At 41.3% G+C, this 26781-nt stretch overlaps 1 protein-coding gene and 1 long non-coding RNA gene across 4 annotated transcripts in view; one reads left to right on the forward strand and one right to left on the reverse strand.

The window, feature by feature from the left end:
• Positions 1-26781, forward strand: part of TTN (titin) — a 274200-nt gene that overhangs the window by 224291 nt on the left and 23128 nt on the right. The window contains 13 exon segments of the mRNA XM_047870979.1: positions 65-17170; positions 17746-18042; positions 18140-18727; positions 18821-19123; positions 19241-19537; positions 21205-21492; positions 21604-21903; positions 22146-22448; positions 22546-22851; positions 22962-24728; positions 25046-25339; positions 26066-26353; positions 26467-26766. Coding sequence (XP_047726935.1) covers positions 65-17170; positions 17746-18042; positions 18140-18727; positions 18821-19123; positions 19241-19537; positions 21205-21492; positions 21604-21903; positions 22146-22448; positions 22546-22851; positions 22962-24728; positions 25046-25339; positions 26066-26353; positions 26467-26766 — 22437 coding nt within the window.
• The window catches only part of LOC125172627 (uncharacterized), an 81319-nt gene that overhangs the window by 29006 nt on the left and 25532 nt on the right, over positions 1-26781 (reverse strand). The window contains exons 2-4 of one of the 3 annotated variants that reach the window (XR_007154771.1): positions 18797-18933; positions 17761-17867; positions 5032-5181 (exon numbers count right to left, since the gene is read on the reverse strand). This is a non-coding gene — a long non-coding RNA (uncharacterized LOC125172627). The remainder of the gene's footprint in view (positions 1-5031; positions 5182-17760; positions 17868-18796; positions 18934-26781) is intronic. The other 2 variants (XR_007154772.1, XR_007154773.1) reach the window with 2 other exon arrangements.

Below are 26781 nucleotides of genomic sequence, written 5' to 3' on the forward strand. Positions count from 1 at the left end.
TCACAGAAGTTATCCAAAAGCTAAACTCTTAATATACATTTTTGTGTCTTTGTTTCTATTTCAGATCCCCCAGGCCCACCTTCAAATCCACACATCACTGATACTACCAAGAAATCTGCTTCTTTGGCCTGGGGCAAGCCTCATTATGATGGAGGACTTGAAATCACTGGTTATGTTGTAGAGCATCAAAAAGTAGGAGATGAGGCCTGGATAAAAGACACAACAGGAACTGCTCTCCGAATCACTCAATTTGTTGTCTCTGATCTTCAGACTAAAGAAAAATACAATTTTAGAATCAGAGCCATCAATGATGCAGGTATTGGGGAGCCAGCAGTGATTCCAGATGTTGAAATTGTAGAACGGGAAATGGCTCCTGATTTTGAACTAGATGCTGAGCTTCGAAGAACACTTGTTGTTAGAGCAGGACTCAGCATTAGAATATTCGTCCCAATTAAAGGTCGTCCTGCTCCTGAAGTGACATGGACCAAAGACGGTATCAACCTTAAAAACCGAGCTAACATTGAGAACACGGAATCATTTACTCTTTTGATTATACCAGAATGTAACAGATACGACACTGGTAAATTTGTCATGACCATTGAAAACCCTGCTGGGAAGAAAAGTGGCTTCGTTAATGTCAGAGTCTTGGATACCCCAGGACCTGTCCTTAACCTAAGGCCTACGGACATCACAAAGGACAGTGTCACCCTCCACTGGGACCTCCCTCTGATAGATGGGGGCTCACGTATAACAAACTATATTGTGGAAAAACGAGAAGCAACACGGAAATCTTACTCCACAGCCACCACTAAGTGCCATAAATGCACATATAAAGTTACTGGCTTGACTGAAGGATGTGAATACTTCTTCAGAGTGATGGCAGAAAATGAATATGGAATTGGTGAGCCAGCAGAAACAACAGAACCTGTAAAAGCCTCCGAAGCACCATCACCACCTGACAGTCTTAACATTATGGACATAACTAAGAGCACAGTCAGCCTAGCATGGCCTAAACCAAAGCACGACGGTGGCAGTAAGATCACTGGCTATGTGATTGAAGCCCAGAGAAAAGGCTCTGACCAATGGACCCATATCACAACTGTGAAAGGGTTAGAATGTGTTGTGAAGAATCTAACCGAAGGGGAAGAATACACCTTCCAAGTGATGGCAGTGAACAGTGCAGGAAGAAGTGCGCCTAGAGAAAGCAGACCTGTCATTGTTAAGGAGCAGACATCACTTCCAGAATTGGACCTCCGTGGCATTTATCAGAAATTAGTCATTGCCAGAGCCGGTGACAACATCAAAGTTGAAATTCCAGTGCTTGGTCGACCAAAGCCCACAGTTACGTGGAAAAAAGGAGACCAAATTCTTAAACAGACACAGAGAGTTAATGTTGAAAATACAGCAACTTCAACCATCTTAAATATCAATGAGTGTGTAAGAAGTGATAGTGGGCCCTATCCATTAACAGCAAGAAACATTGTAGGAGAGGTTGGTGATACCATCACCATTCAAGTCCATGATATCCCAGGGCCACCTACTGGACCAATCAAATTTGATGAAGTTTCATCTGATTTTGTAACCTTCTCTTGGGACCCACCTGAGAATGATGGAGGTGTACCAATAAGCAACTATATTGTAGAAATGCGACAGACTGACAGTACTACGTGGGTTGAGTTAGCCACCACCGTTATACGCACTACCTATAAAGCCACTCGCCTTACTACTGGAGTGGAGTATCAATTCCGGGTAAAAGCTCAAAATAGATATGGGGTTGGACCACCAATCACCTCAGCATCTGTAGTTGCCAGCTATCCATTTAAGGTTCCTGGGCCTCCTGGGACCCCTCAGGTGACGGCGGTTACCAAGGATTCAATAACAATTAGCTGGCATGAACCTCTTACTGATGGTGGAAGCCCTATTTTAGGATATCACATTGAAAGAAAAGAACGAAACGGTATTCTCTGGCAGACTGTGAGCAAAGCATTAGTACCAGGCAACATTTTCAAATCAAGTGGACTTACAGATGGTATTGCTTATGAATTCCGAGTGATCGCAGAAAACATGGCAGGCAAAAGCAAGCCAAGCAAGCCATCTGAACCCATGCTTGCTTTAGATCCCATTGACCCACCTGGGAAACCAGTTCCTCTAAATATTACTAGACACACAGTGACACTTAAATGGGCTAAGCCTGAATATACTGGAGGCTTTAAAATTACTAGTTATATAGTTGAAAAGAGAGACCTTCCCAATGGACGGTGGCTGAAAGCCAACTTCAGCAACATTTTGGAGAATGAATTTACAGTCAGCGGCCTAACAGAAGATGCTGCCTATGAATTCCGTGTCATTGCTAAAAATGCTGCTGGTGCTATTAGTCCACCATCTGAGCCATCAGATGCTATCACGTGCAGGGATGATGTGGAAGCACCAAGGATAATGGTGGATGTTAAATTTAAAGACACAGTTATATTAAAAGCAGGTGAAACATTCAAGCTAGAAGCTGATGTCTCAGGTCGCCCACCTCCAACAATGGAATGGACCAAAGATGGAAAGGAGCTTGAAGGCACAGCAAAGTTAGAAATAAGAATTGCGGATTTCTCAACTAATCTGGTAAACAAGGATTCATCAAGAAGAGACAGTGGTGCCTATACCCTTACAGCAACTAATCCTGGTGGTTTTGCTAAGCATATTTTCAATGTCAAAGTTCTTGATAGACCAGGCCCACCTGAAAGACCTTTAACTGTATCCGAAGTGACATCAGAAAAATGTGTGTTGTCATGGCTGCCTCCACTGGATGATGGAGGTGCCAAAATTGATCATTACATAGTTCAGAAACGTGAAACCAGCAGATTGGCATGGACAAATGTAGCCTCCGAAGTCCAAGTGACCAAACTAAAGGTCACTAAACTTTTGAAAGGCAATGAATACATATTCCGCGTCATGGCTGTAAATAAATATGGAGTAGGAGAACCACTGGAATCAGAGCCTGTGCTTGCAGTAAACCCTTATGGACCCCCTGATCCGCCCAAAAACCCTGAAGTTACAGCTATTACTAAAGATTCAATGGTTGTCTGCTGGGGACATCCTGACTCTGATGGTGGAAGTGAAATCATCAATTATATTGTAGAACGACATGATAAAGCTGGGCAACGCTGGGTTAAATGCAACAAAAAAACTCTTACAGATTTAAGATATAAAGTGTCTGGACTGACAGAAGGACACGAATATGAATTCAGGATCATGGCTGAAAATGCTGCTGGAATTAGTGCACCAAGTCCTGCCAGTCCATTTTATAAAGCTTGTGATGCTGTGTTTAAGCCCGGACCACCAGGTAACCCACGTGTTCTAGATACAAGCAGATCATCCATTTCAATTGCTTGGAATAAACCAATCTACGATGGTGGCTCAGAAATCACTGGGTATATTGTTGAGATTGCCCTGCCAGAGGAAGATGAATGGCAGATTGTCACTCCACCAGCTGGGCTCAAGGCAACTTCTTACACCATCACCAACCTCAAAGAGAATCAGGAATATAAAATCCGAATCTATGCCATGAATTCTGAAGGAATGGGAGAACCTGCACTTGTTCCTGGAACTCCAAAGGCTGAAGATAGGATGCTACCTCCAGAGATTGAGCTGGATGCTGACCTGCGCAAAGTTGTTACGATAAGGGCTTGTTGTACCCTGAGACTTTTTGTTCCAATCAAAGGAAGGCCTGCACCTGAGGTGAAGTGGACCCGGGAACATGGAGAATCTTTAGATAAAGCTAGCATTGAATCCACAAGCTCTTACACCCTGCTCATTGTTGGAAATGTAAACAGATTTGACAGTGGCAAATACATACTAACTATAGAAAACAGCTCAGGCAGCAAGTCTGCATTTGTCAATGTTAGAGTACTAGATACACCAGGCCCTCCACAGGATCTTAAGGTAAAGGAGGTCACTAAGACATCTGTCACATTGACATGGGAGCCTCCCCTCCTTGATGGTGGTTCAAAAATAAAGAACTATATTGTTGAAAAGAGGGAATCAACAAGAAAAGCATATTCAACTGTTGCAACAAATTGCCACAAGACTTCCTGGAAGGTAGACCAGCTTCAAGAAGGGTGTAGTTACTATTTCAGGGTTCTTGCTGAAAATGAATATGGCATCGGGCTGCCTGCTGAAACTGCAGAATCTGTGAAAGCATCAGAACGACCCCTTCCTCCAGGAAAAATAACTTTGATGGATGTCACCAGAAATAGCGTGTCACTCTCTTGGGAAAAACCAGAGCATGATGGAGGCAGCCGAATTCTAGGCTACATTGTTGAGATGCAGAGCAAAGGTAGTGACAAATGGGCCACATGTGCCACAGTCAAAGTCACCGAAGCCACTATAACTGGATTAATTCAGGGTGAAGAATACTCTTTCCGTGTTTCAGCTCAGAATGAAAAGGGTATCAGTGATCCTAGACAACTGAGTGTGCCAGTGATTGCCAAAGATCTTGTCATCCCACCGGCCTTCAAACTCCTGTTCAATACTTTCACTGTACTGGCAGGTGAAGACCTAAAAGTTGATGTTCCATTCATTGGACGCCCTACACCTGCTGTTACGTGGCACAAAGATGATGTACCACTGAAGCAGACAACTAGAGTAAATGCAGAGAGCACGGAAAATAATTCACTACTGACAATAAAGGAAGCCTGCCGAGAAGATGTTGGACATTACACAGTTAAATTGACAAACTCGGCTGGTGAAGCTACTGAAACCCTTAATATTATTGTTCTTGACAAACCAGGGCCTCCAACTGGACCAGTTAAAATGGATGAAGTGACAGCTGATAGTATTACTCTTTCCTGGGGCCCACCTAAGTATGATGGTGGGAGTTCTATCAATAATTACATTGTAGAAAAACGGGACACTTCCACAACCACCTGGCAAATTGTGTCAGCTACTGTTGCAAGGACAACAATAAAGGCTTGCAGATTAAAGACTGGATGTGAATATCAGTTTAGGATTGCAGCTGAAAACAGATATGGAAAGAGTACCTACCTCAATTCAGAGCCTGTTGTAGCCCAGTATCCATTCAAAGTTCCTGGTCCACCAGGCACACCATTTGTAACACTCTCCTCCAAGGACAGCATGGAAGTACAATGGAATGAGCCAGTCAGTGATGGAGGTAGCAAAGTCATCGGCTATCATCTAGAACGCAAGGAAAGAAATAGTATCCTCTGGGTGAAGTTGAATAAAACACCTATTCCTCAAACCAAGTTTAAAACAACTGGCCTCGATGAAGGCATTGAATATGAATTTAGAGTCTCCGCAGAGAACATCGTGGGCATCGGCAAGCCAAGCAAGGTGTCAGAATGCTATGTAGCTCGTGACCCATGCGACCCACCAGGACGGCCAGAGGCAATTATTGTCACGCGAAATTCTGTGACTCTCCAGTGGAAGAAACCCACTTATGATGGTGGAAGCAAGATCACTGGTTATATTGTTGAGAAGAAGGAATTGCCTGAGGGTCGTTGGATGAAGGCCAGTTTTACAAATGTCATTGACACTCAGTTTGAAGTAACCGGCCTAGTTGAAGATCACAGATATGAGTTCCGGGTCATAGCTCGAAATGCTGCAGGAGTGCTCAGTGAGCCTTCAGAGAGCACAGGAGCAATAACAGCAAGGGATGAGGTAGAGCCACCACGGATAAGTATGGATCCAAAATACAAAGACACGATTGTGGTTCATGCTGGCGAGTCATTCAGGGTTGATGCAGATATTTATGGCAAACCGATACCAACCATTCAGTGGGTAAAAGGCGATCAGGAGCTTTCAGATACAGCCCGATTAGAAATAAAGAGCACGGACTTTGCCACCAGTCTCAGCGTAAAGGACGCAGTACGCGTTGACAGTGGAAATTATATACTAAAGGCCAAAAATGTCGCAGGGGAGAGATCAGTTACTGTAAACGTCAAAGTTCTTGATAGACCAGGGCCACCTGAAGGACCTGTTGTTGTATCAGGAGTGACAGCAGAAAAATGCACACTAGCTTGGAAACCCCCGCTACAGGATGGTGGGAGTGACATCATAAATTATATTGTGGAAAGGAGAGAAACCAGCCGCTTAGTTTGGACCCTGGTTGATGCCAATGTGCAAACTCTCAGCCATAAGGTTACTAAGCTTCTTGAAGGCAACGAATATGTTTTCCGTATAATGGCTGTAAACAAATACGGTGTTGGTGAACCTCTTGAATCTGAACCAGTAATTGCCAAGAATCCGTTTGTAGTGCCAGACGCGCCAAAGGCCCCAGAAATCACAACAGTGACCAAGGACTCAATGACTGTTGTATGGGAAAGACCAGCATCTGATGGTGGCAGTGAGATTCTTGGATATGTTCTTGAAAAACGGGATAAGGAGGGCATTAGATGGACAAGGTGCCACAAACGCCTGATTGGAGAATTGCGCCTGAGAGTAACTGGACTCATAGAAAATCACGATTATGAATTCAGAGTCTCAGCTGAGAATGCTGCTGGACTTAGTGAGCCAAGCCCACCTTCTGCTTACCAAAAGGCTTGTGATCCTATTTATAAACCAGGACCTCCAAACAATCCCAAAGTTGTGGATGTTACCAGATCTTCTGTCTTCCTTTCTTGGAGCAAACCAATATATGATGGTGGCTGTGAAATCCAAGGATACATTGTTGAAAAATGTGATGTGAGTGTTGGTGAATGGACAATGTGCACTCCACCAACTGGAATCAATAAAACAAATATAGAAGTAGAAAAGCTGTTGGAAAAGCATGAGTACAACTTCCGTATCTGTGCTATTAATAAAGCTGGAGTTGGAGAACATGCTGATGTCCCTGGACCTGTTATAGTTGAAGAAAAATTGGAAGCCCCAGACATTGAGCTTGACCTAGAACTAAGGAAAATTATAAATATAAGGGCAGGTGGCTCCTTAAGGCTATTTGTTCCTATTAAAGGTCGTCCCACACCAGAAGTTAAATGGGGGAAGATGGATGGTGAAATCCGAGATGCAGCTATAATTGATGTCACTAGCAGTTTCACCTCTCTTGTTCTTGACAATGTCAACCGATACGATAGTGGAAAATATACTCTCACGTTAGAAAACAGCAGTGGAACAAAGTCTGCCTTTGTTACTGTGAGAGTCCTGGATACACCAAGTCCACCTGTTAATCTGAAAGTCACAGAAATCACTAAAGACTCAGTATCTATTACCTGGGAACCTCCTCTTTTGGATGGAGGATCCAAAATTAAAAATTACATTGTTGAGAAACGTGAAGCCACAAGAAAATCATATGCTGCAGTTGTAACAAATTGCCATAAGAATTCTTGGAAGATTGATCAACTCCAAGAAGGATGCAGTTACTACTTTAGAGTCACAGCTGAGAACGAGTATGGTATTGGCCTTCCTGCCCACACTACTGATCCAATTAAGGTTGCAGAAGTCCCACAACCTCCAGGAAAAATAACTGTGGATGATGTCACCAGAAACAGTGTTTCTTTGAGTTGGACAAAGCCTGAACATGATGGTGGCAGCAAAATCATTCAGTATATTGTGGAAATGCAAGCTAAACACAGTGAGAAATGGTCAGAGTGTGCTCGTGTCAAGTCCCTTGAAGCAGTAATTACTAACCTAACTCAGGGAGAAGAATATCTCTTTAGAGTCGTTGCTGTAAATGAAAAGGGAAGAAGTGATCCTAGGTCCCTTGCAGTTCCAATAGTTGCCAAAGATCTGGTCATTGAGCCAGATGTAAGACCTGCATTCAACAATTACAGTGTACAGGTTGGCCAAGACTTGAAAATAGAAGTGCCAATTGCTGGACGTCCTAAGCCAACCATTACCTGGACTAAAGATGATCTTCCACTGAAGCAGACTACAAGAGTCAATGTCACGGACTCACCTGACCTCACTATACTCAGTATTAAAGAAACTCATAAGGATGATGGTGGACATTATGGAATCACAGTTGCTAATGTTGTGGGTCAGAAAACAGCATCCATTGAAATTACAACTCTAGATAAACCTGATCCTCCAAAAGGACCTGTTAAATTTGATGAAGTCGGTGCTGAAAGTATTACACTATCTTGGAATCCCCCAGTATATACAGGGGGCTGCCAGATCACCAACTACATTGTTCAGAAAAGAGATACAACCACCACAGTATGGGATACAGTTTCTGCTACTGTTGCCAGAACCACACTCAAAGTGACCAAACTGAAAACTGGTACAGAATACCAATTCAGAATCTTTGCTGAAAACAGATATGGACAAAGCTTTGCCTTGGAGTCTGATCCAATTGTAGCTCAATATCCCTACAAAGAACCAGGCCCCCCGGGCACACCATTTGCCACAGCCATTTCCAAAGACTCCATGGTCATTCAGTGGCATGAACCAATCAATAATGGTGGGAGCCCAGTCATAGGTTACCACCTTGAGAGAAAGGAAAGAAATAGTATTTTATGGACAAAAGTCAACAAAACTATTATTCATGACACCCAGTTTAAAGCACTCAATCTGGAAGAGGGCATTGAATATGAATTCAGAGTTTATGCTGAAAATATTGTTGGAGTAGGCAAAGCAAGCAAGAATTCTGAATGCTATGTAGCCAGAGATCCCTGTGACCCACCAGGAACCCCAGAAGCAATAATGGTTAAAAGAAATGAAATCACTTTACAATGGACCAAACCTGCATATGATGGTGGAAGTATGATTACAGGTTACATTGTAGAGAAACGTGATTTGCCGGAGGGTCGCTGGATGAAAGCCAGCTTCACAAATGTCATTGAAACTCAATTTACTGTATCAGGTCTTACTGAAGATCAAAGATATGAGTTCAGAGTCATTGCAAAGAATGCCGCTGGGGCAATAAGTAAACCTTCTGACAGTACTGGACCAATAACTGCCAAGGATGAGGTTGAACTCCCAAGAATTTCAATGGATCCAAAATTCAGAGACACAATTGTGGTAAATGCTGGAGAAACATTCAGGCTTGAGGCTGACGTCCATGGAAAGCCCCTACCTACCATTGAGTGGTTACGAGGAGATAAGGAAGTTGAAGAATCTGCCAGATGTGAAATAAAGAACACAGATTTCAAGGCTTTACTTATTATAAAGGATGCCATTAGAATTGATGGTGGACAGTATATTTTAAGAGCTTCCAATGTTGCAGGTTCTAAGTCATTCCCAGTAAATGTGAAAGTATTAGATAGACCAGGACCTCCAGAAGGACCAGTCCAGGTTACTGGAGTCACTTCTGAAAAATGCTCTTTAACATGGTCTCCACCACTTCAAGATGGTGGCAGTGACATTTCTCACTATGTTGTTGAAAAGAGAGAAACAAGTCGACTTGCCTGGACTGTTGTTGCTTCGGAAGTTGTGACCAATTCTCTGAAAGTTACCAAACTCCTAGAAGGGAATGAATATGTTTTCCGTATAATGGCTGTCAACAAATACGGTGTCGGAGAGCCTTTGGAATCTGCACCAGTACTAATGAAAAATCCATTTGTGCTTCCTGGACCACCGAAAAGCTTGGAAGTCACAAACATTGCCAAGGATTCCATGACCGTCTGTTGGAACCGTCCAGATAGTGATGGTGGAAGTGAGATTATTGGTTACATTGTAGAGAAAAGAGACAGAAGTGGCATTAGGTGGATAAAATGTAACAAACGCCGCATTACAGATTTGCGTCTAAGAGTAACGGGATTAACAGAAGATCACGAGTACGAATTCAGAGTCTCTGCAGAAAACGCTGCTGGAGTTGGAGAACCAAGTCCAGCTACAGTTTATTACAAGGCTTGCGATCCTGTGTTCAAACCTGGCCCACCCACAAATGCACACATTGTAGACACCACTAAAAATTCAATTACACTTGCCTGGGGTAAGCCCATCTATGATGGTGGCAGTGAGATCCTAGGATATGTAGTAGAAATCTGTAAAGCAGATGAAGAAGAATGGCAAATAGTTACTCCACAGACTGGCCTGAGAGTCACTCGATTTGAAATTGCAAAACTCATTGAGCACCAAGAGTATAAAATACGCGTCTGTGCCCTCAATAAAGTTGGTTTAGGTGAGGCCACATCAGTTCCTGGTACTGTGAAGCCAGAAGATAAACTTGAAGCACCTGAACTTGACCTTGACTCTGAATTAAGGAAAGGAATCGTTGTAAGAGCTGGTGGATCTGCCAGAATTCACATTCCATTCAAAGGTCGCCCAACACCCGAAATCACCTGGTCTCGAGAGGAAGGTGAATTCACAGATAAGGTCCAAATTGAAAAGGGAGTAAACTATACCCAACTATCAATAGATAACTGTGATAGAAATGATGCTGGAAAATACATTCTCAAGCTGGAAAACAGCAGCGGATCTAAATCTGCTTTTGTAACTGTGAAAGTTCTTGACACCCCAGGACCACCACAGAATTTGACAGTCAAAGAAGTGAAAAAAGATTCTGTCCTTCTGGTATGGGAACCACCCGTCATTGATGGGGGTTCAAAGGTCAAGAACTATGTTATTGACAAACGTGAGTCAACCAGAAAAGCCTATGCTAATGTGAGTAATAAATGTGGTAAAACAAGCTTTAAAGTTGAGAATCTTACAGAAGGAGCCATTTATTACTTTAGAGTTATGGCTGAAAATGAATTTGGAGTTGGTGTTCCAGTGGAAACTGTTGATGCTGTGAAAGCTGCTGAACCTCCTTCCCCACCAGGAAAAGTTACACTCACTGATGTGTCCCAGACCAGTGCCTCGTTGATGTGGGAGAAACCTGAACATGACGGTGGTAGCAGAGTCTTGGGGTATGTTGTTGAAATGCAGCCTAAAGGAACAGAAAAATGGAGTGTTGTGGCTGAATCCAAAGTCTGTAACGCAGTTGTTACTAGTTTGAGCTCTGGACAAGAATATCAGTTCCGTGTCAAGGCTTACAACGAGAAAGGAAAAAGCGATCCAAGAGTTCTTGGTGTTCCTGTGATAGCCAAGGACTTGACTATACAGCCTAGTTTTAAGTTACCATTTAACACATACAGTGTCCAAGCTGGGGAAGATCTTAAAATTGAAATTCCAGTTATCGGCCGACCAAGACCTACAATTTCATGGGTCAAAGATGGTGAACCTCTAAAACAGACAACAAGAGTAAATGTTGAGGAAACAGCTACTTCAACTATTTTGCACATTAAAGAGAGTAACAAAGATGACTTTGGAAAATATACTATAACAGCAACAAATAGTGCAGGTACAGCGACAGAAAATCTCAGCATTATTGTTTTGGAAAAGCCTGGACCTCCAGTTGGGCCAGTTAGGTTTGATGAAGTTAGTGCAGACTTTGTGGTCATATCTTGGGAACCTCCAGCCTATACTGGTGGCTGCCAAATAAGCAACTACATTGTAGAGAAGCGAGATACAACTACCACCACTTGGCATATAGTATCAGCAACAGTTGCAAGAACAACGATAAAAGTAACCAAACTGAAAACAGGCACTGAATACCAGTTTAGAATTTTTGCAGAAAACAGGTATGGAAAAAGTGCCCCTCTGGATTCTAAACCAGTTATTGTACAATATCCATTTAAAGAACCTGGACCACCTGGAACTCCTTTTGTGACATCAATTTCAAGAGATCAAATGGTTGTGCAGTGGCATGAGCCAGTTAATGATGGAGGTAGCAAAGTTATTGGCTACCATCTTGAACAGAAAGAAAAGAACAGCATTTTATGGGTCAAATTAAATAAGACTCTCATTCAAGACACCAAATTCAAAACAACTGGGCTTGATGAAGGCCTTGAGTATGAGTTCAGAGTTTCTGCTGAAAATATTGTTGGCATTGGCAAGCCTAGCAAAGTGTCAGAATGCTTTGTCGCTCGTGATCCATGTGACCCACCTGGTCGCCCTGAAGCCATTGTTATTACAAGAAACAATGTCACACTGAAATGGAAGAAACCTGCCTATGATGGTGGTAGCAAAATAACAGGTTATATTGTAGAGAAGAAAGATCTACCTGATGGCCGCTGGATGAAAGCCAGCTTTACCAATGTATTAGAAACTGAATTTACAGTGAGTGGACTTGTAGAAGACCAAAGATATGAATTTAGAGTAATTGCAAGAAATGCAGCTGGCAACTTAAGTGAACCCTCTGAAAGCACTGGTGCCATCACTGCAAGAGATGAAATTGATGCACCAAATGCCTCGATGGATCCAAAATATAAAGATGTAATCGTTGTTCATGCAGGAGAGACTTTTGTCCTTGAAGCTGATATCCGCGGCAAACCTATACCTGATATTGTTTGGTCAAAAGATGGAAGAGAGCTTGAAGAAACAGCTGCTAGGATGGAAATTAAGTCTACTATTCAGAGAACCACTCTTGTTGTCAAAGACTGCATACGTACTGATGGAGGACAATATATTCTGAAACTCAGCAATGTTGGTGGTACAAAGTCTATCCCAATTACCGTAAAGGTACTTGACAGGCCAGGGCCCCCTGAAGGACCTCTGAAAGTTTCTGGAGTTACTGCTGAGAAATGTTACCTGGCATGGAACCCACCTTTACAAGATGGTGGTGCTAGTATTTCACATTACATCATTGAAAAGAGAGAAACAAGCAGACTCTCCTGGACCCAGGTTTCAACTGAGGTACAGGCCCTTAACTACAAAGTCACTAAACTTCTTCCTGGTAATGAGTACATTTTCCGTGTCATGGCTGTGAATAAATATGGAATTGGAGAGCCTTTGGAATCTGAGCCTGTCATAGCCTGTAATCCTTATAAACCACCAGGTCCTCCTTCACCACCTGAAGCCTCAGCAATCACCAAAGACTCTATGGTAGTAACATGGGCACGCCCAGTGGATGACGGAGGTGCTGAAATCGAGGGCTACGTTCTTGAAAAACGAGATAAGGAAGGTATTAGATGGACCAAGTGCAACAAGAAAACACTAACAGATCTCCGACTCAGAGTAACTGGCCTTACCGAAGGTCATTCCTATGAGTTCAGAGTTGCTGCTGAAAATGCAGCTGGTGTGGGTGAACCTAGTGAGCCATCTGTTTTCTATCGCGCATGTGATGCTTTGTATCCACCAGGTCCACCAAGTAATCCAAAAGTAACAGATACTTCCAGATCTTCTGTCTCCCTGGCATGGAATAAGCCAATTTATGATGGTGGCGCACCTGTCAAGGGCTATGTTGTTGAGGTCAAAGAAGATGCGGCTGATGAATGGACAATTTGCACTCCACCAACAGGATTACAAGGAAAGCAGTTCACAGTGACCAAGCTTAAAGAAAATACTGAATATAACTTCCGTATTTGTGCCATCAATTCTGAAGGTGTAGGTGAACCTGCAACTATACCTGGCTCAGTTGTTGCTAAAGAGAAGCTAGAGCCACCAGAAATAGAACTTGATGCTGATCTCAGAAAGGTGGTCATTCTGCGTGCAAGTACTACTTTACGCTTATTTGTCACAATCAAAGGTCGACCAGAGCCTGAAGTTAAATGGGAAAAGGCCGAAGGCATTCTCACTGAGAGGGCCCAGATTGAGGTGACCAGCTCGTACACAATGTTGGTAATTGATAACGTTACCAGATTTGATAGCGGTCGGTATAATCTGACACTAGAAAATAACAGTGGCTCCAAAACAGCTTTTGTTAACGTCAGAGTTCTTGACTCGCCCAGTGCCCCTGTGAATTTGAATGTAAGAGAGGTAAAGAAAGACTCGGTGACGTTGTCTTGGGAACCACCACTTATTGATGGTGGGGCTAAGATTACAAACTACATTGTTGAAAAACGGGAAACTACAAGAAAAGCATATGCTACTGTTACAAACAATTGCACTAAGAATTCTTTTAAAATTGAAAATCTACAAGAAGGATGTTCTTACTACTTCCGAGTCTTGGCTTCCAATGAATACGGGATTGGTTTGCCAGCTGAAACAGCTGAACCTGTTAAAGTTTCTGAACCACCCCTCCCACCTGGAAGAGTAACTCTTGTCGATGTGACTCGTAACACAGCTACAATTAAGTGGGAGAAACCAGAAAGTGATGGTGGCAGCAAAATTACTGGTTATGTAGTTGAAATGCAGACTAAAGGGAGTGAAAAATGGAGCACCTGCACACAAGTCAAGACTCTAGAAGCAACTATATCTGGGCTAACTGCTGGAGAAGAGTATACCTTCAGGGTAGCTGCAGTTAATGAAAAGGGACGAAGTGATCCAAGACAACTTGGAGTGCCAGTAATTGCAAGGGATATTGAAATAAAGCCCTCAGTTGAGCTTCCTTTCAATACTTTCAATGTAAAGGCTAGAGACCAACTTAAGATTGATGTTCCATTTAAAGGAAGACCTCAAGCTACTGTAAGCTGGAAAAAAGATGGTCAGATTCTTAAAGAAACCACAAGGGTCAATGTTTCTTCTTCAAAGACTGTAACATCACTATCTATTAAGGAAGCTTCAAGGGAAGATGTTGGAACTTATGAATTATGTGTTTCAAACAGTGCTGGATCCATAACAGTTCCTATTACTGTAATTGTCCTTGACAGACCAGGACCTCCAGGACCTGTACATATTGATGAAGTTAGCTGTGACAATGTAACAATTTCTTGGACTCCTCCAGACTATGACGGTGGCTGCCAAATTAGCAATTACATCGTTGAAAAGAGAGAAACCACTTCTACAACATGGCACACAGTCTCACAAGCAGTTGCAAGAACATCCATTAAAATAGTTCGTCTGACAACGGGAAGTGAGTATCAGTTCCGTGTTTGTGCAGAAAACCGCTATGGCAAGAGTTCCTACAGTGAATCTTCACCTGTTGTTGCAGAGTATCCATTCAGCCCCCCAGGTCCTCCTGGTACTCCTAAAGTTGTACATGCCACAAAATCTACCATGGTTGTAACCTGGCAAGTGCCAGTAAATGATGGAGGAAGTCAAGTAATTGGCTATCACCTTGAATATAAAGAGAGAAGCAGTATTCTTTGGTCAAAAGCAAATAAAATCCTCATCACTGATACTCAAATGAAAGTCTCTGGCCTTGATGAAGGACTGATGTATGAGTATCGTGTATATGCTGAGAATATTGCTGGAATTGGTAAATGCAGTAAGTCTTGTGAGCCAGTCCCTGCAAGAGATCCTTGTGACCCTCCTGGACAACCTGAAGTCACAAATATCACAAGAAAATCAGTGTCACTTAAATGGTCTAAACCACATTATGATGGCGGAGCTAAGATCACAGGATACATTGTCGAACGTAGAGAACTACCTGATGGCCGGTGGCTGAAGTGCAATTTTACTAACATACAAGAAACATACTTTGAAGTAACTGAACTTACTGAAGATCAGCGTTATGAATTCCGGGTTTTTGCAAAGAATGCTGCTGACTCCATTAGTGAACCATCTGAATCCACTGGACCTATTACAGTTAAAGATGATGTTGAGGCTCCAAGAATTATGATGGATGTCAAGTTCCGAGATGTTATTGTTGTCAAAGCTGGAGAGGTCCTTAAGATACATGCAGACATTGCAGGGCGACCTCTGCCAGTAATTTCCTGGGCCAAGGATGGTGTAGAAATTGAAGAAAGAGCAAGAACAGAAATTGTCTCAACGGACTATGATACTCTGTTAACAGTGAAAGACTGTGTCAGACGAGACACTGGGCAGTATGTACTAACACTAAAGAATGTTGCAGGAACTCGGTCTATGGCAATTAATTGCAAGGTACTTGATAAGCCTGGCCCACCAGCAGGACCACTTGAAATAACTGGCCTCACAGCTGAGAAATGCTCTCTTTCCTGGGGACCGCCCCAAGAAAATGGTGGTGCAGACATCGACTATTACATTGTAGAAAAACGTGAAACGAGCCGCCTCGCATGGACAATATGTGAAGGAGAATTAAGGACAACATCCTGTAAAGTAACCAAGTTACTCAAAGGCAATGAATACATCTTTAGAGTAACAGGCGTTAATAAATATGGTGTTGGTGAGTCCCTAGAGAGTGTGGCAGTAAAGGCACTAGATCCATTTACAGTTCCAAGTCCACCCACATCTTTGGAAATTACGTCTGTGACCAAAGAGTTCATGACACTTTGCTGGTCAAGACCTGAGAGTGATGGAGGCAGTGAAATCTCTGGATATATAATTGAAAGGCGAGAGAAAAACAGCCTACGATGGGTGCGTGTAAACAAAAAACCAGTTTATGATCTGAGAGTGAAATCAACTGGACTTCGGGAAGGATGTGAATATGAGTACCGGGTTTATGCAGAAAATGCTGCTGGCCTGAGCCTTCCAAGTGAACCCTCTCCCTTAATTCGGGCAGAAGATCCAGTGTTCTTACCATCTCCTCCATCCAAACCCAGAATTGTGGACTCAGGCAAGACAAATATAACTATTAGCTGGGTTAAGCCCTTGTTTGATGGTGGGGCCCCAGTAACTGGATACACTGTAGAATACAAAAAATCTGATGAGACTGAATGGGAAACTGCCATTCAGAACTTAAGAGGCACAGAATATACCATAGGTGGACTAACAACAGGAGCTGAATATGTTTTCAGAGTAAGATCTATCAATAAGGTTGGTGCTAGTGATCCCAGTGATAGCTCTGATCCCCAAATAGCAAAAGAAAGAGAAGAAGAACCTGTATTTGAACTTGACAGTGAAATGAAGAAGACCTTGATTGTCAAGGCTGGTTCCTCATTTACCATGACTGTACCTTTCCGAGGAAGGCCAGTACCTAGTGTCTCGTGGAGTAAGCCAGACACTGACCTCCGCACTAGAGCTTATATTGATTCCACAGACTCTCGCACATCACTTACTATTGAAAATGCCAACAGAAGTGATTCTGGAAAATACACGTTAACAATTCAGAATATTTTGAACGCTGCTTCACTGACTTTAGTTGTCAAAGTTTTAGATTCTCCTGGTCCTCCGGCCAATATTACTGTACATGATATAACCAAAGAGTCTGCAGTGTTATCCTGGGATGTTCCGGAAAACGATGGTGGAGCACCAGTGAAGAATTACCACATAGAAAAACGTGAGGCCAGTAAGAAAGCATGGGTCTCTGTGACCAACAACTGTAACCGCCTCTCCTACAAAGTTACCAACTTACAAGAAGGGGCAATTTACTACTTCCGAGTCTCTGGAGAAAATGAGTTTGGTGTTGGTGTACCAGCAGAAACAAAAGAAGGAGTAAAAATAACAGGTATGTTTTAAGAACAAAGAACATCTTATATCTATATTAATTTTCCTAGAACATGATGAATCATTCTAATTAGTCTCAATTTTAAAGGCTTTTAGTTCACACCTCAACAATTCATACTATAGCACAGCATGAAATCTCTAATACAAAAAGTTTTTTTTGTTGATAAATTGCAGAAACTTACATAGCTGGAATTGGAAAATATATATTGAATTTAAGTATAACTGAATTTGACTGCACATATATAGTATGTGTGTGCCTAAATCTTACAAGATTTTTCATCTTATTCCTCACTTTTATACCCATGATAAATTTGGGATGCATTTTACCATTTAATCTAGTCATTTGACACTTAATTTGAATTTGACTCCAATGACATATCCTGACATGTAATGACCAAAGCTTGGGGAAATTTTGCTTGGCCCAGAAGCTAAACTGGTCATATGAAAAGAGAGACTCAAATCAAAGATTAAGTATGTAGCCTTCATTTAAAATTTTTCTTTGACAATGCAGAAAGAACACATATAAGGGGAGGAATGTTGTAATAATCCCTTTATTTTGATGTTTTACTTTCTTAGAAAAACCAAGCCCACCTGAAAAACTTGGAGTAACAGGTGTATCCAAAGATAGTGTTTCCCTGACCTGGTTGAAGCCAGAACACGACGGTGGAAGCAGAATTGTACACTATGTCATTGAAGCGCTAGAAAAGGGACAGAAAAATTGGGTTAAATGCGCAGTGGTGAAATCAACCCATCATGTTGTTTCTGGTCTGAGGGAGAATTCTGAATACTTTTTCCGGGTGTTTGCTGAAAATCAAGCTGGTCTGAGTGACCCCAGAGAGCTTCTGCTTCCTGTTCTTATTAAGGAACAACTGGGTATGTCTAATTTTATGTAGAAGCAAAATTTGAAATGGTTTATATTAATTTTTAGAAACTCTTTTTCACCTTCATCTGACATATTCTTATCTTTCAGAACCACCTGAAATTGATATGAAGAATTTCCCAAGTCATACTGTATATGTTAGAGCTGGTTCAAACCTTAAAGTTGACATTCCTATTTCTGGAAAACCACTGCCCAAAGTGACCTTATCAAGAGATGGTGTCCCCCTGAAAGCAACCATGAGGTTTAACACTGAAATTACTGCTGAGAACCTGACCATCAATCTCAAAGAAAGCGTTACTGCTGATGCTGGAAGATACGAGATCACTGCCGCCAATGCCAGCGGAACAACAAAAGCTTTCATTAACATCATTGTGTTGGATAGGCCTGGTCCCCCTACTGGCCCTGTTGTTATTAGCAATATAACAGAAGAAAGCGTGACTCTCAAATGGGAGCCACCTAAGTATGATGGTGGAAGTCAAGTTACCAACTACATTGTACTCAAGAGAGAGACAAGTACTGCAGTATGGACTGAAGTGTCTGCAACGGTTGCAAGGACCATGATTAAAGTCATGAAACTGACCACAGGAGAAGAATACCAATTCCGCGTCAAGGCAGAAAATCGCTTTGGCATCAGTGATCACATAGATTCAGCTTGTGTGATTGTCAAATTACCATACAGTAAGTTGTTGAACTTTTCAAAGATCCCAGGTTTTCATTTACATAAGTGTTTTAAATATCTGTACTAACCTAAGGGATTCCTGTCTTTTGTAGCAACACCTGGACCACCATCTACACCATGGGTCACTAATGTTACTCGGGAAAGCATCACCGTGGGCTGGCATGAACCAGTGTCCAATGGAGGCAGTGCAGTTATAGGCTACCACCTGGAAATGAAAGACAGAAACAGTATTTTGTGGCAGAAAGCCAACAAATTGGTCATCCGCACAACTCACTTCAAAGTCACAACGATCAGTGCTGGACTTATTTATGAATTTAGGGTATATGCAGAAAATGCTGCTGGTATTGGAAAACCCAGCCATCCTTCTGAACCAGTCCTAGCCATTGATGCCTGTGGTATGTATTTTTCATAAGAAGGACAATTCTGACTACTTAAAAATGAAAATCTTATTTCTGAAAAGCAAAATAATGTTGACATAAGTTCCACTGATTTGCTTTCTCTTATTTCCTTAGAACCCCCAAGAAATGTCCGTATCACTGATATTTCCAAAAACTCTGTCCACCTTTCGTGGCAACAACCAGCTTTCGATGGAGGAAGCAAGATTACAGGCTATATTGTTGAGAGACGAGACCTTCCAGATGGCAGATGGACCAAGGCCAGCTTCACCAATGTTATCGAGACTGAATTCACTGTCTCTGGCTTGACTCAGAATTCCCAGTATGAATTCCGGGTCTTTGCTAGGAATGCCGTTGGTTCTGTCAGCAATCCATCTGAGGTTGTAGGCCCCATTACGTGCATTGATTCTTATGGTAAGCATTTTTAGAACTTTTAATCCCAATAGCATTTTAACCCAATATCTTTCCTTGCTTTTTCTGGTTCTAATCTATAGAATAACTTTGACTATGCACCTTAATTAGATATTTGAAGAAATTATATGAACTAGCTGAGAATCTCAGGAAAATTCCTTAATCTCTCCTGGTCTCTTGACCTAACTGTAAAATGTGAGATTTGGACTACAGGATATCTAAAGTCCTTTGCAACTTCAACATTTTAGAATTCTTTGATTGTATTTATGAGTTGGCACTTTCCCTTTTTTTCTATTTTAAAACATGAGAATTAATAATTAAAACCATGGTTGAGTGCTCAGATAATTTTCGTCTTACATAAATGAAAGACTAAACAGAGGCATTAATGATAGTATTAACAGCAGCTAACATATACTGGGTGCTTTCATGAATTCTCTCCCCTAATTCTAACAGCCCTAACATTATCCCATTTTACAGAAGAGAAACTGAGGTTTAGAGTGCTTATATGTAACTTCCCCAACATCAAGCAGCTCATCAGTGTAGAGTGGGAATTCAAAGAGACAGACTCCAGAACTCTGTCTACATTGCTGTCATTACAAAATACACACACTTGACCATTATAGAAGATAAAGAACAGATTCAACTCAACAGTGGTTTCAAAATTAAAATTTCATGAGGGTTATGTACCCTATGATACTCTTTTTAAAAGTTCCGTGTGTTCAAGGAGTCTCTATGGTGTCTCGGCATAAGTATCCACGCCTGTCCTCATGCTGAGAACCTCAAGGCTGCTCTTTATGAATCAGGCTTTGTGAACACTGTTGTGAGACTGTGAAGCAAGTCAAATTTATTCTCAAATTTAGTTTCTCAAAAGTCCTAAGCTTCTAACCAGCCTGGCAGAAAATCTGTCCAGTGAAATACTCTGTAAGTAATGAATTCAGACTTCAAGAGTCAGACATGAACAATCCACACTTGGATATCAGTGAACTGGGAAGAGAAAATAACAAGAATAGGAGATAGAGGAAAAGAAAGGAGAATCTGAAATGAAATAAAATGGATAATACAACTTCTATAGGGATGTTCTCACTACCATATCCCATTTTATCCTTAGAATTAAATACCTGATAGACTTTAAAATACATTTCAAAGGCATTGAAGTCCTTGTGCAATTAGTGTGTCATTGGAGGGCAGAGCTTCCTTACAACCTTTCTTCCCCATCTGGGATAGAACTATGGCTTGTAAAGTTTTACTGTTTAAAATAATAGGTAAATATGGGGTGCCTGGGTGGCTCAGTTGGTTAAGCATCCGACTTCGGCTCAGGTCATGATCTCACAGTCTGTGAGTTCGAGCCTCACGTCGGGCTCTGTGCTGACAGCTTGGAGACTGGAGCCTGCTTCCGATTCTGTGTCTCCCTCTCTTTCTGCCCCTCCCCTGCTCATGCTCTGTCCACCTCAAAAATAAAACATTAAAACATTATTAAAACATTATTTAAAAATAAAACAAAAGCATTAAAAACAAAAAATTTAAAATAATAGGTAAATAAAATTAGAACTACCATATAAAAAAAAAAGTACTATATTACTTAATAAAGGCCAATGGCCGTACTTTGAAGTTGCAATTATTTTTTCCATCCTTGTGATCCTTTAAATATTTCTCATCTCTTTCTCTTGCAGGTGGACCTGTAATTGATTTGCCTCTAGAATATACAGAAGTTGTCAAATATAGAGCAGGTACATCTGTGAAGCTCAGAGCTGGCATTTCTGGGAAACCTGAGCCTACAATTGAGTGGTACAAAGATGATAAAGAGTTACAAACCAATGCACTGGTGTGTGTTGAAAATACCACTGACCTTGCATCTATACTCATAAAAGATGCAAATCGCCTTAATAGTGGAATCTATGAATTAAAACTAAGGAATGCCATGGGCTCAGCCTCAGCCACCATCAGAGTACAGATCCTTGGTAGGTGCTGATTATAGGACAACATCATATTTTATTATCTAAAACTTAGCAATTTTAAATGAGTAGTCTTCTAAAAAGTACTGACATATTGTTTCATTCTTTCATTAACAGACAAACCAGGACCTCCAGGTGGACCAATTGAATTCAAGACGGTCACTGCTGAAAAGATAACTCTTCTCTGGCGCCCGCCAGCAGATGATGGCGGTGCAAAAATCACTCACTACATCGTGGAAAAACGTGAGACAAGCCGCGTTGTGTGGTCTATGGTGTCCGAAAATTTGGAAGAGTGCATCATTACAACCACCAAAATTATCAAAGGAAATGAATACATCTTCCGGGTTCGAGCCGTGAACAAATATGGAATTGGCGATCCACTGGAATCTGATCCAGTGGTAGCAAAGAATGCATTTGGTGAGACATAATTTCATTAGGAAACTGAAATCAAATGCTTGAATATTTTACAAATAAACTATTCTGCTAGTTTGTGAATATGTTTTCTTAGAATGATTTTGATTTTCTTTTATCTCACATCTCCCCTCATTATCATCCTTTTCAAAAAGTGGAAAGTATAATAAGTAAAACTACTATTCTTGAAAATGAATTTATCAGTGGTCTTGATCCTTCAAACTCCTTTTCCTTTTCTTTTTAAATAGTTACTCCTGGACCTCCAGGCGTACCAGAGGTGACACAGATTACCAAGAATTCAATGACTGTTGTCTGGAGCAGGCCAATTGCTGATGGTGGTAGTGAAGTGAGTGGCTATTTTCTTGAGAAAAGAGACAAGAAAAGCCTAGGATGGTTTAAAGTCCTAAAGGAGACTATCCGTGACACCAGAGAGAAAGTGACGGGACTCACAGAAAACAATGACTACCAATACCGAGTTTGTGCTGTAAATGCTGCTGGTCAGGGTCCATTTTCTGAACCATCTGACTTCTACAAAGCTGCTGATCCTATCGGTAAGTGCTCATAAATGCCGCATCTTCGCTGTGTCTCTTTGAGGTCACTAAAATGTACATGATTGTGTAATTATGGTATTATGAATGGTCATTCCAGACCCTCCAGGCCCACCAGCTAAGATAAGAATTGCAGATTCAACCAAATCGTCCATCACTCTTGGCTGGAGTAAACCTGTCTACGATGGAGGCAGTGCTGTTACCGGATATGTTGTTGCGATGAGACAAGGAGAGGAAGAGGAATGGACTGTTGTCTCTACCAAGGGAGAGGTCAGAACTACAGAATATGTGGTATCTAACCTGAAACCTGGAGTCAACTACTACTTCCAGGTATCTGCTATAAACTGTGCTGGACAAGGAGAACCTATAGAAATGACTGAACCTGTTCAAGCTAAAGATATACTTGGTATGTACCTACTGGTATGGTTGTGTGTTTATTTTTATTAGAGTGCTGCTAAGAAATCATTCATTTTCTTGCTTTAAAATTCAAAACATATGTCCATTTTGTTTCTACAGAGGAACCAGAGATCGACCTAGATGTGGCTCTCAGAACCTCTGTTATAGCTAAAGCCGGTGAAGATGTACATGTGTTGATTCCCTTTAAAGGCAGACCTCCACCTACTGTCACGTGGAGAAAAGATGAGAAGAATCTGGGCAGTGATGCCAGATACAACATTCAAAACACTGATTCATCTTCATTACTAATTATTCCTCAAGTCACTCGCAATGATACAGGAAAATATATTCTTACAATTGAAAATGGTGTTGGTCAACCAAAGTCTTCGACTGTGAGTGTTAAAGTGCTTGATACACCAGCTGCCTGCCAGAAACTACAGGTTAAACATGTTTCTCGAGGCACAGTCACTTTGTTCTGGGATCCTCCTCTCATTGATGGAGGATCTCCCATAATTAATTATATCATTGAAAAGAGAGATGCCACCAAGAGAACATGGTCTTCAGTGTCACACAAATGTTCTAGTACATCCTTTAAGATAACAGATTTGTCAGAGAAAACTCCATTCTTCTTCAGAGTTCTTGCAGAAAATGAAATTGGAATTGGGGAACCCTGTGACACTACAGAGCCGGTGAAGGCTGCTGAAGTACCAGCTCCTATACGTGATCTCTCAATGAAAGACTCCACAAAGACATCTGTTACCCTGCATTGGACCAAGCCTGACTTTGATGGTGGTAGTGTCATCACAGAATATGTTGTGGAAAGAAAAGGTAAAGGTGAACAAATATGGTCACATGCTGGTATAAGTAAGACCTGTGAAATTGAAATTGGCCAACTTAAGGAACATTCAGTGCTGGAATTCAGAGTGTCTGCCAAAAATGAGAAAGGACTGAGTGATTCTGTCACTATTGGGCCAATTACAGTGAAAGAACTTATAATTACACCTGAAGTTGACCTGTCAGAAATCCCTGGGGCACAAGTCGCTGTGAGAATTGGGCATAATGTGCACCTGGAATTACCTTATAAAGGAAAACCCAAACCATCCATCAGTTGGCTGAAAGATGGTTTGCCATTGAAAGAAAGCGAGTATGTTCGTTACAGTAAAACCGAAAACAAAATTACTTTGAATATCAAGCATGTCAAGAAGGAGAATGGAGGGAAATACACCATTATTCTTGATAATGCAGTTTGTAGAAACTCATTTCCCATTACAATCATCACACTTGGCCCACCATCAAAGCCCAAAGGGCCCATTCGATTTGATGAAATCAAGGCTGACAGTGTCATCATGTCATGGGACGTGCCTGAAGATGACGGAGGAGGAGAAATCACTTGTTACAGCATTGAGAAGCGGGAAGCTTCACAAACTAATTGGAAGATGGTTTGTTCAAGTGTTGCCAGGACAACTTTCAAAGTTCCTAATCTAATCAAAGATGCTGAATACCAGTTTAGAGTTAGGGCAGAAAACAGATATGGAGTCAGCCAGCCACTTGTCTCAAACATTATTGTGGCAAAACACCAGTTCAGGATTCCTGGCCCCCCAGGAAAGCCAGTTATATACAATGTGACTTCTGATGGCATGTCACTAACTTGGGATGCTCCAGCTTACGATGGTGGTTCAGCAGTTACTGGATTCCATGTTGAAAAGAAAGAAAGAAACAGCATCCTCTGGCAAAGAGTTAATACAACACCTATATCTGGAAGAGAATATAGAGCTACTGGACTAATGGAAGGCCTAGATTACCAGTTCCGTGTATATGCTGAAAATTCTGCTGGCCTAAGCTCGCCCAGTGACCCAAGCAAATTTACATTAGCTGTTTCCCCAGTAGGTAAGTAACTGAATATTATTCAAGCATATTTAATTCAGCAAGTGAATATGTCACTAACAAATAAATCACACACTGCTTTTCTTTCACGTATCACCTTCCCACATATCTTCTGATCACTAGAGTGCTGGTCAAATAAAGCAAAAGAAATGATTTTAAGTCAGTCTAATAAAATAATTTAAAGTTCTTTTTAAAGACCCATGCTACAAAAAATTGAAATTAAAATGAGTTTGAGGGATTTATTCACTTTACTTTTCTCCCATTGCTAATGAAGAATTGGTTACAGAAATGATGCATTTAATTTCCATATAATTTTTTAGACCCACCTGGCACTCCTGACTATATTGATGTTACCCGGGAAACCATCACACTTAAGTGGAACCCACCATTGCGTGATGGAGGCAGTAAGATTGTGGCCTACAGCATTGAGAAACGGCAAGAGAGCGATCGTTGGGTCAGATGCAACTTTACTGACGTCAGTGAATGTCAGTACACAGTCACAGGACTTAGTCCTGGGGATCGATATGAGTTCAGAATAATTGCAAGAAATGCTGTTGGAACCATAAGTCCGCCCTCACAGTCTTCTGGCATTATCATGACAAGAGATGAAAATGGTAAGCAATTACAACTGATTTCCAAATATGATTAAAAGCATTCACACTTTTTAAAGATACTTTTGGCCCCTGGTCTGTAAAAGGGGGAGCAGGAATCTCATTTCATGCAGATTACCCAGGGTTGTTAAGTGGATGGATTAGATTTTCTACCTTTCAGATGAAGAGAAGGAAAAACAACATTGGTATCAATTCTTTTTACCATGACTATGGTTTTGCTTCATTCCCATATAAATAGCATGCAAGTGGGAATGAATTCTTAGTTTTGATTTCAGTCATTTATAATAAAGAAAAACACTCTCAAGAATAACTGTCAAGCTTTACGAAGTTACTAAAATACAATATACACCCAGCAGTACAATCAGCATTTTGCTTGAGTGCAGCTGATGACCTCTTATAGGAACTTGTTTGACTATACAGCAGCATTAGGAAGTAAGCAATCTACAAATGTTTCTTCTCTTTTTATAAGTGGCAATGCAAATTAATAACATGACAGACATAAAAAGGAGATAACCTAATAGCATGCAGATGTTCAACCCCGTAATCTAAATTCTCAATTATCAATCCTACTTTCATAATAGCCCTTGGTAACACAGGATAAACATTACCTTCTATGCTTTAGGATGGTGCTAATGAAAAACACATTTATGTTTTTATTAAGCCAAGCTAACACATATCATTTCTTTTTTTTTTTTTTTTTTTTTTTTTTTTTTTTTTTTTTTTTTGTAGTTCCACCAACTGTAGAGTTTGGCCCTGAGTACTTTGATGGCATCATTATTAAGTCTGGAGAGAGCCTTAGAATTAAAGCTTTGGTGCAGGGACGTCCAGTACCTCGAGTAACTTGGTTCAGAGATGGAGTAGAAATTGAAAAGAAGATGAATATGGAAATAACTGATGTCCTTGGATCCACCAGCCTTTTTGTTAGAGATGCTACCCGGGACCACAGTGGTGTATATAGTGTGGAAGCCAAAAACGCATCGGGCTCCACAAAAGCAGAAATTAAAGTTAAAGTACAAGGTACTTCTGAAATAGCTTCTTAATCTTGCCATTTACAAGTCTTGGGGTAGAGACATGCCTGGTTGCATTTTAATAGAGAAGGATAAATTAACTCTGGAAACTTTTTCTTACAGATACACCAGGAAAAGTAGTTGGGCCAATAAGATTCACCAATATTACTGGCGAGAAGATGACTCTGTGGTGGGATGCTCCTCTCAATGATGGCTGTGCTCCCATCACTCACTACATCATTGAAAAACGGGAAACCAGCAGACTTGCTTGGGCACTAATTGAAGATAATTGTCAAGCCCACAGCTATACTGCCACTAAACTAATAAGTGGCAATGAATACCAATTCCGTGTTTCTGCAGTCAACAAGTTTGGTGTTGGGAGGCCACTTGATTCTGACCCAGTGGTTGCTCAAATACAATACAGTAAGTGTCTGTTTT

The sequence above is a fragment of the Prionailurus viverrinus genome, chromosome C1 (genome assembly GCF_022837055.1).
Source record: "Prionailurus viverrinus isolate Anna chromosome C1, UM_Priviv_1.0, whole genome shotgun sequence".
NCBI lineage: Eukaryota > Metazoa > Chordata > Mammalia > Carnivora > Felidae > Prionailurus > Prionailurus viverrinus.